This window comes from Bos mutus, chromosome 9 (assembly GCF_027580195.1).
Source record: "Bos mutus isolate GX-2022 chromosome 9, NWIPB_WYAK_1.1, whole genome shotgun sequence".
Taxonomy (NCBI): domain Eukaryota; kingdom Metazoa; phylum Chordata; class Mammalia; order Artiodactyla; family Bovidae; genus Bos; species Bos mutus.
The window spans coordinates 89,611,859-89,626,232 of record NC_091625.1 but is presented as its reverse complement, the minus strand read 5'-3'; the positions used below and the strand labels follow the sequence as shown (position 1 = coordinate 89,626,232).

At 41.4% G+C, this 14,374-nt stretch overlaps 1 protein-coding gene across 4 annotated transcripts in view; it reads left to right on the top strand.

Annotated features, from left to right (window-relative positions):
- Positions 1-14,374, top strand: part of RGS17 (regulator of G protein signaling 17) — a 103,723-nt gene that overhangs the window by 77,882 nt on the left and 11,467 nt on the right. For 3 of the 4 annotated variants that reach the window (XM_070376891.1, XM_070376894.1, XM_070376893.1), the window contains exons 3-4: positions 6,908-6,997; positions 9,117-9,351. In XM_070376891.1, the coding sequence (XP_070232992.1) occupies positions 6,908-6,997; positions 9,117-9,351 (325 nt within the window). The remainder of the gene's footprint in view (positions 1-6,907; positions 6,998-9,116; positions 9,352-14,374) is intronic. The other variant, XM_070376892.1, reaches the window with a different exon arrangement.

Here is a 14,374-nt window from a genome sequence, read left to right as displayed (position 1 = left end):
GACGGGGGAGCCTGGTGGGCTGCCGTCTATGGGGTCGCACAGAGTCGGGCACAACTGAAGCAACTTAGCCCAAGATTAAATTTATCGCTTTTGAGTTTATTTCACTCACAGAAAATTTGATGACTCTTTTCAAAGTCCTTAGAAAGATGTAATTATGAAAACCCCATACATATAAGGATAGATTTTTTTTTTCTCCAAATAAGGATAAACTCAGAAACTTGCATTTTTTTTTTTTTATTTTGATGAAAACATTGTTTATAAATGCAACACTGCCCTCTAGCGGACAGAGTGTTAGTAGCAGATTATTTTACTTTGACAGGTTTTAACTCAATGAAATAAAAGCTTAAGCCAGATGAAACATTTATTTTACAATATTTGATACCTCATTATGAAAAATAGGAGGAGTAATTCTAGGGGCAATGTTTTTGGGGGACAAGTCTTGTATAACCTTTCCAGACACATTTCTAACCACCGTTCCCATCCTCACACACCCCATTCAAAACCAGGTCGTTTCACCGGAGTATAGAAAGGAAGGAGATGAGGTTCAAGTCATAGGTTTGATTATCACTGGATTTGTATTTGTCTGAAATGGCAGAGGGTATATGGTTATGCCCCTTCGGCTCCCGTTTTTCTTCCTTTGTATAGTCTTTCCTAAGCAATGCATCGGTGCTTCTCCCCTTTCCCAATCCGCTTCTCCCCAAAGTGGTCTTAGCTTGTGGAAGCAAAGCCTCCCAGGGAGGCTCCTTGCGGTAGCGACCCCGGTTCTGTAGTCACGAGTGGCGTCACCTCTTCCTTCCCTTGTCAGGCTTTGTTGTCAGAGCTTCTAGAACAGCTCCTTTCTCCCTGGCAGTCTCAAGTCCTAGGGAGCTGAGAAGTTGTTCCTTGCCAATATCTATCGCATATTCAGTCGTCCTGGCAATGCCTCCTAGAGACTGAGCGCTGTGACGAGAGGGTTTGCAATACGAGGTTTTACCCTTTCCAAACGTTGAAGAGCAACCCATTTTGTAAATACCTGAAAAGGTAAAATACCACGATTCATTCCTCTATATCAAGAGAAGAAACTCTGCACAGCAAAAATGAGTGTGAAACCAGGCGGAAGGCATGAGTTCCAGTGCTAGGCTTGATGTGTTTTAGTTGTGGGCAGTCAGTAAGTCAACCTTGGCGAGTACTTCCTCTTGACTCATGGGAATGATTAATAAAACAAAAAAAAATCCTGCTTACTTTCCAGGACTGTTGTGAAGAAGAAATGGTAAGGTGTTGCATGAGAAAGGGTTGTATAATGACAGCAAGGTGTAAGGGTTTATTCTCTCAAGTTGAAAGGAAAAACTCGGATAAACTTGTCATTTAAATATGCAGTCATTTAAATTGTCATTTAAATACGCAGTCAATTTGCCTTTCCATTGATGGACAGGGAATCCTGGCATGCTGCAATCCATGGGGACGCAGTCAGATGCGACTGAGCGACTGAACTGAACTGAACTGAATTAAGCATGTGTAATAATTTGCCTTTTTGCTCCAAGTGTTTAGTCTTTGTTCCCATTGTGAGTAGGGAAAATAAAGCTTGGAAAGCCAAAATCATCTTAAAGGAGATCTATCTGAGATTTGGATTCCACCTCATTGTTTTCCTGGCTCAGCACCTAATCACGCCTCACTGCCTGTTCTAATTTATCGCTCCCACCTTGAAACATCTGATCTGCCCACTTAGTTCTATGTTGATGTCATGCCTTTTCACAATTCTACACAACTCTTCCCCCTCTGCTTGGAATTCCCTTTGCCTCGGTCTCCATCTGGCAAACACATCTAACTCAGCTCTCAGTACAATGTTCTATGATGCCTATTTACCTGTCAGAACGCCTCAGTTTCAGAGCCTCTGTCTTGTTCATCTTGACTTTCCAACTCAGACGCTCTTGCATAAATCAGGTGTCTCATACACATTTGTAAATTGTCTTTGACTCCTAAGTAAAGCTGTAGTATTGATTTATCATGATGTTTTGACTGAGAAAAATGAAACATTTAAAGAATAACTTACCAATTTTTTTCCAGAACCTGAAGGAACTTGATTCCATTTTTGCACTAGGAAATTTGAGGTAGAACAGTCACATAAAAAGGAAAAGCTGATAGTACAATGTGAGAATGTCAAAATAATGAGTTCCTTTTACCAATGACTGATTCTTTCTTGAGCCTTGATGTCATACTGTATTAAGTTGAAACATCTAATCAATTCCTCAGTTGATGGTTTGTGTAAAGACACATGTGATTTTGTCCTCAGCCTTTATCTCAGAGTTAACAGGGCTACTATAAAGTTTTCATCTTGTTTACAACCATTTCAAGGATTTTCCCTAAGAACCAGTTTTTCTTTAAAAAGTAGACCTTCTTCCAAAATAGGTCCCATACATTGCCATGACGAAGAACCAGGAAGTAAACTGGATTAAGGGCAGTATGTAATGTTTCCCCATTCCACTATCCAAACTCCTTGGTGAACAAACAAAAAACCCACCCACACGTAAAAAGGACATACTTCCTTATTTTCTAAAATACACCCAATGTATTTCTCTTCCTAAAGTCACTATTTGAAGAAATCTCTAACGGGATTTTATATGCTGATTTTAATATTAGCATAGACTATCGGCATTCTCTCCCATAAAACATTTAAGCTTTGATCAAGACTTCTACAGTGAGCATTGTTTATGCATTCTGTTCTCTTCAATGGCTTTAGTTGTTAAAAAGTGCAAATGTTAGTTTAAAATGTTACGAGCAGTGTAAAAGTGAAAAAGAACATGTCTCCACATGACCCCTCATGACTGTTTTTTTTTTTTCTTTTAGAGCTTTTTTAAGCACGTATTATATGTATATGTTGATTCACAGCAAATATGTCCTGTATTTTATTACCTAAAAAAACAAAACAAAACACTGACTGTATTACTTAGAGCAAGACCTAGTGAAATTTGGGACAGATGTGTCTAAGACATAGATGGAAAATAGTCTAGTATCAAGTCTTCTACCATTGTCTCCATTTCTCTTCATCTTTTAAAATGGCATTATCGGTAGTTCTTGATAATTGGAACTTTGAAACCAATTTTTAGAGAATGGTCCTAAAGGGCAGTTGATTAAAAAGGACACATTGATTGCTAAAAGTCAATTTCTTTCTGCAGGACTGTGTTGTGTCCAATACCGGATCAAGAAATGGAGCAAGGGGCTTCCCTGGTGGTCCAGGGTTAGAAATATGCCTTGCAATGCAGAGGACACAGGTTTGATCCCTGATCCGGGGACTAGGATCCCACGTGCCGGGAATCTAAACCCAAGTGCCACGACCAAAAATCTCACTTGCTGCAACTAAGGCCCAACACATCCAAAACTAAAATAAAAATGAAAAAAAGAAATGGAGCAAACGGTGAACAGTTAGGCACTTACTGAATGAATGTCTGTTATAAGTAGTTTTAGTACAAATATGTGTCCATATTTTACCATCTGTAGAAATAAAAGATACACACACAACCCAATATTTCATAATGATCACTTTAATATGCTGGCATTTGGGATGTTTGTAAATATCACAGAAACAGATACAGGAGCCAGGATTCATGTTCAGAAACTTGTGAATCATGTGTGTGGAGTCCAGATTTGTTGCTCTACAGTGAAGACACAATGGAAAATACATTTTTTTTACAGATGTTATGAGAATTAAGGATATCTGCATTGGTGTAGCACACTCCATAGGACACGGTATGGAAATGTAACCAAAATAAATTCTTAAGGGGTTTCTTATTTAATCAGCAAAGCAGCCTCATGTCCTAATATTGTTATAGTCCCCCCTATGTGTGCACACATACGTAAGAGCTCAGTGAAGCTTGGCAGAATGAGTACTAATTTTCTATTTAAATGTGATCTTTCTATTTAGAATTTCCCTCCTAATTTGCAGGCTTCCCTTGTGGCTCAGCTGGTAAAGAAACCACCTGCAATGGGGGGAGACCTGGGTTCGATTCCTGGGTTGAGAAGATCCCCTGGAGAAGGGAAAGGCTACCCACCCAGTATTCCAGCCTGGAGAATTCCATGAACTGTATAGTCCATGGGGTGGCAGAGTCGGACACAACTAAGCGACTTTCACTTTCACCCTAAATTGCATATTTTATACGTTTCCCGTCATTAGCTTCTTCCAGGAAATTTCACGTAATATTATCAGTGGTGTATAATTTCCCATCATTGCTGGAAATATGTCAAATTCCAGAGAGGCACTCGTCCTCAAAGACACTTGGAGAAGTTAATGACTCTCTCCTCCAACACATACCTGAGCTGCAGCGCATTCACAGTGCCCACAGGCAGCCCCCAACCAACTGGGGGGCTCTCTGAATCCCACCTCACCATTTCCTCAGGTTCCCCTACATTGAAGGCTGAGAGCGGTCAGGAATTGCTGCTTCCCTGCAAGGGCATGCCTCGGTTTTCTGGATGTTTGAGTGACAATCGGCTAGAATTCCCTGGGCCACACCACCTTTGTGAGAGATTTTCTACACCAGTAAAATCTGCCACTTGCCCTAGAAGTTGATAGAGAAGAACTGAATTTATTTCATTATGACTGTTTTCATTGAAGTGTCCTTTTTCTGACTGAAGAATTCTTTCTAATTCCTATAGGTTTCTCTTTTCTCCAGATCGTCCACTTTTTTTTTTTTTTTTTGAGGATTACATTTTTTAATTGTATTTGATCCACAATGTTGTGCTGATTTCTGCTGTACAGCAAAGTGATTTATATATATAAATACACACAGATGCAGGAGACATGGATTCAATCCCTAGGTCAGGAAGATCCCCTGGAGAAGGAAATGGCAACCCACTCCAGTATTCTTGCCTGGAGAATTCCATGGACAGAGGAACCTGGCAGGCTATAGTCCATGAGGTCGCAAAGAGCTGGACATGACTGAGCGGCTGATCATGCACGCAAACACGTACAGATACCTTCTTTTTAGTATTCTTTTCCATTATCGTTTATCTCAGAGTATTGAAAGTTCTCTCTGACTGAATTTTCCATCTAGTCTCACTTTCAGTTGTAGATTGACTCCTTTGCCTTCAAATCTTTGCTACATTCTCCCATCTTCACCCTGGCACCTGAGAATGAATTAATGAGATATTGTCTCCATTTCCTTCCCCAGATGTTCCAGATTAATAACAGCTAATTACTGGAAGCCTTCATGCACTAAGCTACCACTGTATTTAGTGACACTTTTCTGCATTCACATAAGGAGTCTATTGTTGTAGTGTCTATCAGAGAGCATGGTTCATAATAACAGATACAGGCACTCAATAACAGTTATAGGGTTGTTCAGGAGAATTGGGTTCCAATTCCAATCATACTGCATATTTAGTGCCTGCCTTTGGGCCAACTGGACTTCACTGGTGGCTAAGAGCTTGCCTGCAATGCAGGAGACCCAGGTTCGTTCCCTGAGTCAGGAAGATCCCCTAGAGAAGGGAATGGCAACCCACTCCAGTATTCTTGCCTGGAGAATTCCATGGACAGAGGAGCCTGGCGGGCTACAGTCCCTGGGGTCACAAAGAGTCAGAGACAACGGAATGACTGACAGACAGCCCTGTGCCTCTCGTTGCTCATCTATAAAATGGGGACAGTAAAATTGAAGGTAAAACCACAGTGGCTGGCACATAATAGGCACTAGAAAGTAATGGTTTCTATTTCCCCTTATTGAATAAATAATGACTGAACGAGATGTCATCCCAACTTCCTTTGCTCTCTGGTAGGCTCTTGTGAAGCTCCTTGGCTTCTAGACAGAGGGGATCAATTGGCTGATTCAATAGCTTGACTTTTCCAAGGCCACTGAGTTATTCTGTCCACCCTGCCCATAACCTCCCCATCACATTGTCTACACCTAGAACCACGATGCTGCTTGGCTAGTTTACCTGAATCAGAGAAATCTTATTCTTGTTCTGGGTTACTAAAGCCCCTGGGATTATCCTGGTTCCTATCAGTTCAGTTCAGTCCCTCAGTTGACTGTGTGGATCACAACAAACTCTGGAAAATTCTTAAAGAGATGGGAATACCAGACCACCTGACCTGCCTCCTGAGAAACCTGTATGCAGGTCAATAAGCAACAATTAGAACCAGACATGGAAAAATGGACTGGTTCCAAATTGGGAAAGGAGTACGTCAAGGCTGTATATTGTCACCTTGCTTATTTAACTTATATGCAGAGTACATCATGCAAAATGCCAGGCTGGATGAAGCACAGGCTGGAATCAAGATTGCTGGGAGAAATATCAATAACCTAGTTCCTATAATCTTATAGAATTCCCAAATTTATGTCCCAGAGACACAGAAAGGCCTCCCACCCAACACTCTCCTATTCAGACCCTCAGTGACTGGCTTTCCCTCTAGGATTATTGTAGGTTTGCTTGAAGAGATGAAAGGGCAAAGAAAATGTCAAATACAAATGCTGTCACTCAAACTTGAGTGGGTGGAGGAATGATGGGAAGTCACAGAAAGCCTGGTCTGCAGAGCTATCAAGGGGGGAGAATCAGCTGAAATCAGAATAGAACTAACCACAAGTCAAAATAGCATTACTCCAAAGAGTAATATAATGATATATATAGAATTTTGAGGCATATAATCACATAGGGTGTCACAAAGATTGTAAGTAATTCAGATTTTTCAAGGATGAAGTCAGAAGGTGTGACAGCACCCATTCTTGAGATTATGGCTTGCTTTATTAAATGGTAATTCTCTCTCCCTTCATTGATGAGGGCTTACCTGTCATTTAAAAATGGTGCTGCTCCTTTTGTACTCTGAATACACTCACATAGTTGGCAATAAAATTCTTCCATGAAGTGTTGTCCTAGAACTTTTTTTTTCTTTTCTTTAAATAATTTGTTTTCCCTTGACAAAATAAAGTGTTATACTACATTACAGCCTCACTGTTAGGAATGAAGAAAGAGGGGAAAATGCAGGAAGACCCACGCATACCACGAAGATGGAGAGTATCCAGGTCCTAGAGGAATGGTGAGTGACTTGTGCTGTAATTGTGTCTGCGTATCTGTGCTGTTTACCTCTTCCCAGGGCTTAAACAGCGTCTCTTGCTTCCTGGTACTTCTCAAAACGGTTTTGGGAAATGAATGCCCACTCCATCTGGCAGATCTTGTTTTGTGATTGCAACTCCTTTTTATCACTCTTTCTGTTAGATCTGTTCAACTATTGGCTAAAACATTGCTTGAGTTTATCCTTCTCTTTCCAAAAATAATGATTGCTACGTGAATTAACTATGCCCCCCCCAAATTGCCCTAATTCTTTAGTTCCCTTTCTAAGAATTTTTAAAGTCATTCTCTTTATAGGTGTAGAGTCTAAAACAAAAACGATTTATGAAGTTACCTAAGTCAGAAAGGCACCTAGCTGGTCCTTGGTCCCATTTCCATTGGAACAGACTCTAACCAAGTATTTTCTCCAAAATGAGAATTCGAAACGCAGCATCTACAGAACAGAATTGAAACACAAGTAGATTATTTGTATAATGACAGGTGCTTTCTTTTTCTGCTGCTCAGGAGAAGGTTTTAATGTTGAGGCTTCATAGTGATTTTTCTGTCCTTTAAATTTTTTTTAACAAATGAGGAGGTTCAGACATCTTAGAATAATAGTAAATCAACTTAAAATATTTGGTCCAAAAGGTAAGGAAAAAATAAATATGACTACTTTTCTGACCTAATGTATTTTAGGTTGGAAAATTATTAAACATACCAAGGCATAGGAAAGCAAAATCAGGATCAATTTAGCCATAAAATTATCTTTGCTTCTCTCCTATACTTCTTTGATGTATAGGCAAACGAGGTTTTGCAGGGAAATAGTTGCTAAAAAACCTGAATACAGGTATCTAAAAAGTCCCTGATGTCATTGTAAATGGTCTATGCTTTTTAATTGTCATTGCTGTTGTTCAGTCGCTCAGTCATGTGTGATTCTTTGTGGACCCCCTGGGCTGCAGCATGCCAGGCCTCCCTGTCCATCACCATCTCCTGGAGCTTGGTCAAACTCATGTCCATTGAGTTGGTAGTGCCATCCAACCATTTCATCCTCTGTCATCCCCTTCTTCTCTTGCCTTCAGTCTTTCCCAGCATCAGGGTCTTTTCTAATGAGTCAGCTCTTCGCATCAGGTGGCCAAAGTATTGGAGCTTCAGATTCAGCATCAGTCCTTCCAGTGAATATTCAGGACTGATTTCCTTTAGCATTGACTGGTTTGATCGCCTTGTCCAAGGGACTCTCAAGGGTCTTCTCCAACACCACAGTTCAAAAGCTGTGGTAACTCCATTCAGTGGTTACAATTCACTCATAATATTTACCAGAATAATTCTTAAAGTTTAGGTAAATATGTGAAAGAGCACACAATGTGTTCTTATTTTTGATTCAGTGAAAAGTGAAAATACAGCTACCAGAGATGAAAAGAGAAACTCTATCTTATGACCTGGAAACTAAGATCTACATCAGATGCAAACAAAAAGTTCAGTTTGCCTTTCAAAGTAATGTAATAGATTTGTGGTAGATTGTTATAGTTCAAAAATGTCCAAGCTTCATTAAGAATCTTTGATGACCATTCTAAAGGAAATCAATCCTGAATATTCATTGGAACTACTGATGCTGAAGCTGAAGCTCCAATACTTGGGCCACCTGAGGGGAAGAACTGACTCATTGGAAAAGACCCTGCTGCTGGGAAGGATTGAAGGCAGGAGGAGAAGGGGACAACAGAGAACGAGATGGTTGGATGGCATCACCGACTTGATGGACATGAGTTTGAGCAAGCTCCGGGAGTTGGTGATGGTCAGGGAATCTTGGCGTGCTACAGCCCATGGGGTCAGAAAGTCGGACACGACTGAGCGACTGAACTGAACTGAACTGATGATGACCATGTGCTCAGTGTGTATCGAGCCTTGCTATTTGAATGCTTGGCTCCCAAACACATAGCTTATACCTACAATAATTTTTGTCAAGACCCAGAAATAACTAGCCCAGTCCTGGCAGATGTTTGCCAGGTCAGGCTGGACTGAGTCTATATGACCACTAGATGGCAGCATTTCTATCTACTTCTCATCCCTGCACCAAAGTTGCTTTTGATAATGCCCCTCTTCTGTCTCGGCAGCCAAAACCCCACTTCAGATGAAGTCTTGTCCTGGTCTCAAAATTTTGACAAGATGATGAAGGCCCCGGCAGGAAGAAATCTCTTCAGGGAGTTCCTGCGAACGGAATACAGTGAGGAGAACCTACTTTTCTGGCTTGCCTGTGAAGACTTAAAGAAAGAGCAGAACAAAAAAGTAATTGAAGAAAAGGCCAGGATGATATATGACGATTACATTTCTATACTCTCACCAAAAGAGGTAAAAATCTGTAAAGGATTGATGTGGGCTTCTTAAGACCAAGGATGAACTTAAAAGGACCTCTGTCCGAATTGAGTAATGCATTGGGTGTGGAGAGGCTAGAAGATTTATCTGGGTAGATAATCTAGATTCCATTCTAAGAATCTACCTGAGCAGGTGTTTCAAGGTTAGGTTTCCCCACTGTGCTTTGATCGTTTATCTCTGGCTGACTCCTGTGATGGTGACTTGCTTTTCAGAACTAACCTTGGGAAGCCTGGTAAATACAATTGGCCAAGAATTCAACTAAAATGGAAAAGAAGGACTTACACTGGGGCAATGCTTCTCAAAGTGTGATCCTCAGATCACCCTCTGAGAATCTCCTAGAGCATTTGTTTGAAAAGCAAGTTCTCGAGGCCGAGTCAGAACTTCTGAACCTGAATTTTGGAAAATAGAGCCCAGAAATCTGTACCTTTAATCAGTGTCCCACATACCTACTGTTTGAAAACCTCTGGTCTGGGGAGGGGTGGGAATGTTGATGCTTCAGAAAAGCATGTTGATGTTGATGCTTGTATTAGAATTTATATAGAACTGAAAAATGACCATTTATGACCCACTGGGCTTCCCTGGTGGCTCAGCAGTAAAGAATCCTCCTGCAATTCAAGAGACACAGGAGACGCAGGGTTGGTCCCTGGGTCAAGAAGTTCCCCTGGAGGAGGAAATGGCAACCCACTCCAGTATTCTTACCTGGGAAATCCCATGGACAGAGGAGCCTGGCGGGCTACAGTCCATGGGGTTGAAAAGAGTCGGACACAACTGAGTGACTGAGCCTGCAGGCATCACCCCATTACTCTTCTTGGGGGAGAGATGTGTAATGGTAATCATTTCCCTTGTTCTAGTTTTCCTGTTCCTGTTAAGTGAAAGCTGTTCTTCCCATTGCTAGAATGTTCCTAATAAATAAGGAACATTTCAAACAATCAGTTTAATACCTTTCCATTAACTTTTAAAAAATCAATTTGCTCCTGAGAAAGGGTCCAGTTCCCAGAGTTACAAGCACTTGGAGGGGGAGCGGTTCGTAGTTGCCCAGCCTCTGAAGTGCTGAGTAAGTGAGTTCCACCAGGGCTTTTAGGAATGCGAATTTAGAGTTTCCTGGAATGCCTTCTCTTCTGCATGTCACCCTCTTCTTGTCTTTTCTATCTCTCTTAATCCACTGTGATTTCACCTATCCATGTAAACGTTCTGACCTGGTACTTTCTGCCCCCAGACTCTATCCTTCACTCCCCTCTCCTGCACACAGACATTTATTATGTTCCCTGGAAACAGGCCGTGTTACCACACTTGATGTGACCCCAACCTGTCTTACACTCCTTACCTTGAAATCCAAAAGATGAGTTTGTGTCTACTCTGGGCTTCCCTCATAGCGCAGTTGGTAAAGAATCTGCCTGCAATGCAGGAGACCCCGGTTCAGTCCCTGGGTTGGGAAGATCCCCTGGAGAAGGGAAAGGCTACCCACTCCAGTATTCTGGCCTGAAGAATTCCATGGACTGTATAGTCCATGGGGTCACAAAGAGTCAGACATGACTGCGTGACTTTCACTTTCACTGTGTCTATTGACTCTGTATTTGAAATGCTATATAAGCCATTTCACTTCCCATCAAGTATTCCTAAGTAATTTTTTTTTAATGTATCAGTCATTCTATAAGTGCCGTTGGTATTCCAGACTACCCCAGTAGTATTGTCTCTGCATGAGAAAGCTTGGATTGGATACACAAAAGATTGTCTTATTTTTTTATTTCCTGCATTAAGGTAAAGAAAGGTAGCCATAGAAACCAGGTGGGGATGATTTTTTCTATAGCCTCCAAACATGTATTACTGATACCACTTTGTATTCCTAACACCATTAAAATTCTGCATCCTAAAGATACACTTTACAGGTTTCTGGTCTCTTTAGACCCTCAGCATCTCATCAGTTCTACTTGAATTTTACTAGCGTATTAATTTCACCTTCAGAGATCCCGGACTATATAGTAGTAAGAACACTAAATTAACACTCAGATGGATAGGATTCCAGTCCTGACTCAGCTCCAACTTAATTGTGTGGCCTGGGATAAATTAATTCACTTTTATCTGGGCCTCCGTATTCAGCTGATTTGTTTACAAAACTGAAAGTATAAAGGGGCACAGAGGATAGTGAACCAAATCCAGAACGACAGCTGTTAAGGCCCCCGTGTCCCAGCAAACGACATGGTCAGTTTACTCGTCATCTTGGGTGTCCCTGGTGGCTTAGGTGGTAATGAATCTGCCTGCAATCCAGGAGACTCAGGTTCGATCTCTGGATCAAGAAGATCCCCTGGAGAAGGAAATGGCAGCCCACTGCAGTATTCTTGCCTGGGAAATCCCATGGACAGAGGAGCCTGGTGGACTACAGTCCATGGGGTCACAAAGAGTCGGACACGACTGTGAGACTAATGCACACACACCATGACCCTGCCTTTTGCACCCAGATTCAACCTCAGAATCTCTCTTAGCACAGTCCGCACAGCAGCCACTGCGAACCAAATGGAGTCGGGAATCTGTCTCCTACTTTGGGGCTAGATAATCAGGCTCTACCTCTGAAACTCTAAGACGGTTTCTACTTAAAATATTTTTTAAAGAACGTGAACATTTGAATCATTTGTAAAATGGTAGTAACTAAATAGCTGCAAGCTGTCAGGACTTTATTCTTAACCAGAACCTCAGTTTTCTTCACCAGACTTTCATTTTACCATAATTTGATTGGGTCATCATGTTCTCCTTTGTTAAATGTAGGAAAGTGTTAGCTGCTCAGTCATATCCAACTCTTTGCAACCCCATGGACAGTAACCTGCCAGGCTTTTCTGTTGATGGAATTTTTCAGGCAGGATTATTGGAGTGGATTGCCATTTCCTTCTCCAGGGGATCTTCTCAACCCAGGGACAGGACCTGCGTCTCCTGCATTGCCGACATTTCTTACCAACTGAGCCACCAGTTCAGTCCAGTTGCTCAGTTGTGTCTGACTGTTTGCGACCCCATGGACTGCAGCATACCAGGCCTCCCTGTCCATCACCAACTCCTGGAGTTTAACCAAACTCATCTCCATTGAGTTGGTGATGCCATCCAACCATCTCATCCTCTGTCGTCCCCTTCTCCTCCCGCCTTCAGTCTTTCCCAGCATCATGGTCTTTTCCAGTGAGTCAGTTCTTCGCATCAGGTGGCCAAAGTATTGGTTTCAGCTTCAACATCAGTCCTTCCAATGATCACTCAGGACTGACCTCCTTTAGGATGAACTGGTTGGATCTCCTTGCAGTCCAAGGGACTCTCAAGAGTCTTCAGAGAAGCCTATTAAATGTAGAGGAGGTCCCCATTCTTAAAATGTTATCAACATAGCATATTTCCTTCATGAAGCCAGTGTGCTGAAAATTACATTTTGTTGTTTTAAGATTATGTTATATGCATTTTTAACAACTTAAACATTATATTATAAGATACATGTTGACATGTTGACATGTATAGGACTCACTATATCTCTCATTCTTGGTGTAGCACCCATTTCAAGAGGGGAAATGACCACATTTTAAATTTTAAAAAATCTAAAAACAAAAAATGTCATTTCTTTCAAAAGTAAGTTTTCTTTTTATGTGAGGTCCTCAAAGGTACCTCAAATGGAAGTAATAGAGAGGAATTTAAGATGAATAGTAGCCTTGCTATGCATTGCAGTTGTCAGTGGCAGCTCATATTAAGTATTGAAAAGATCAGCTCAGCAAAATAACTTTAATCAAACAGTCTGATTAAAAGTTGTAACCAACTTAAGCAACATTGAGCTATTGAACAAAGAGATAATTGTAAATCTTGCAACAACTGTAAGACTTATCAGAATTACAGAAAACTATGTGTGTTCGGGGGAAAAGGCGATGGCACCCTACTCCAGTACTCTGGCCTGGAAAATCCCATGGACAGAGGAGCCTGGTAGGCTGCAGTCCCTGGGGTCACAAAGAGTCGGGCACGACTGAGCGACTTCACTTTCACTTCTCACTTTCATGTATTGGAGAAGGAAATGGCAACCCACTCCAGTGCTCTTGCCTGGAGAATCCCAGGGACGGCGGAGGCTGGTGGGCTGCAGTCTGTGGGGTCGCACAGAGTCAGACACGACTGAGGCGACTTAGCAGAAGCAGCAGCAGCATGTGTGTTCGGATATCTGGTGATGGTGTTGTCCTTAACCATGGCTGTAATCTAGGCCTGCCACTTAACTGTCGAACACTAAGCAACTCACTTCAGTGTTCTGTGGCCTCAGCTTCCTCATTTTATAGAATAATGGCCTGGGTGAAGCTCTAAAACCAACTAAATCTATGACTTTCAGGTTCTGCTGAATGACAGTTTTTATAGTAGTAGGTACTGTTTTCTTCTGATTTCACCCTAAACTCCTTCTATTCATAGTTGCTATCTAGGAGGAGAAAGCAAAAAGCCTGTTTAAAAACCAGAATTATCTAAAAATATTGTATATGTAATAGACATGTGGTCCCATGTGTGCACACAGACAGATGTCTCTTCATGCAAAATTATGTGAATTTAACAGTTTTGATGATTTAAATCAGTTTTTCCTAACAAAACTCATTTGATTGTATCTTTCTAGTTTTCTTTGTGCATGCATATTATCATTCAAAAATATGCATTGAGTACTTCCTGTGAGCTGGGTACTGGCCTAGATATTAGGGATATAATGGTGAACCTTACGGAGCTTTCATTTTAGGAAGACAGACAAATCATGTCAAAGACAAGTAATTAAAAATCGTGATAAGCATTATGATGGCGTGGAGGTCAAGTGATGTCATTAGAATAAGGTTAGTCTGGTAAGGTCACTCTGAGAAGGTAAAATTCAAGCTGATACGAAGTCTAAAGGCATTGGGTTTGACGAAAAAGGTATTGTTATACATATGATCAATCAATGGCACCCCACTCCAGTACTCTTGCCTGGAAAATCCATGGACAGAGGAGCCTGGTAGGCTGCAGTCCATGGGGTCGCTGAGGGTCG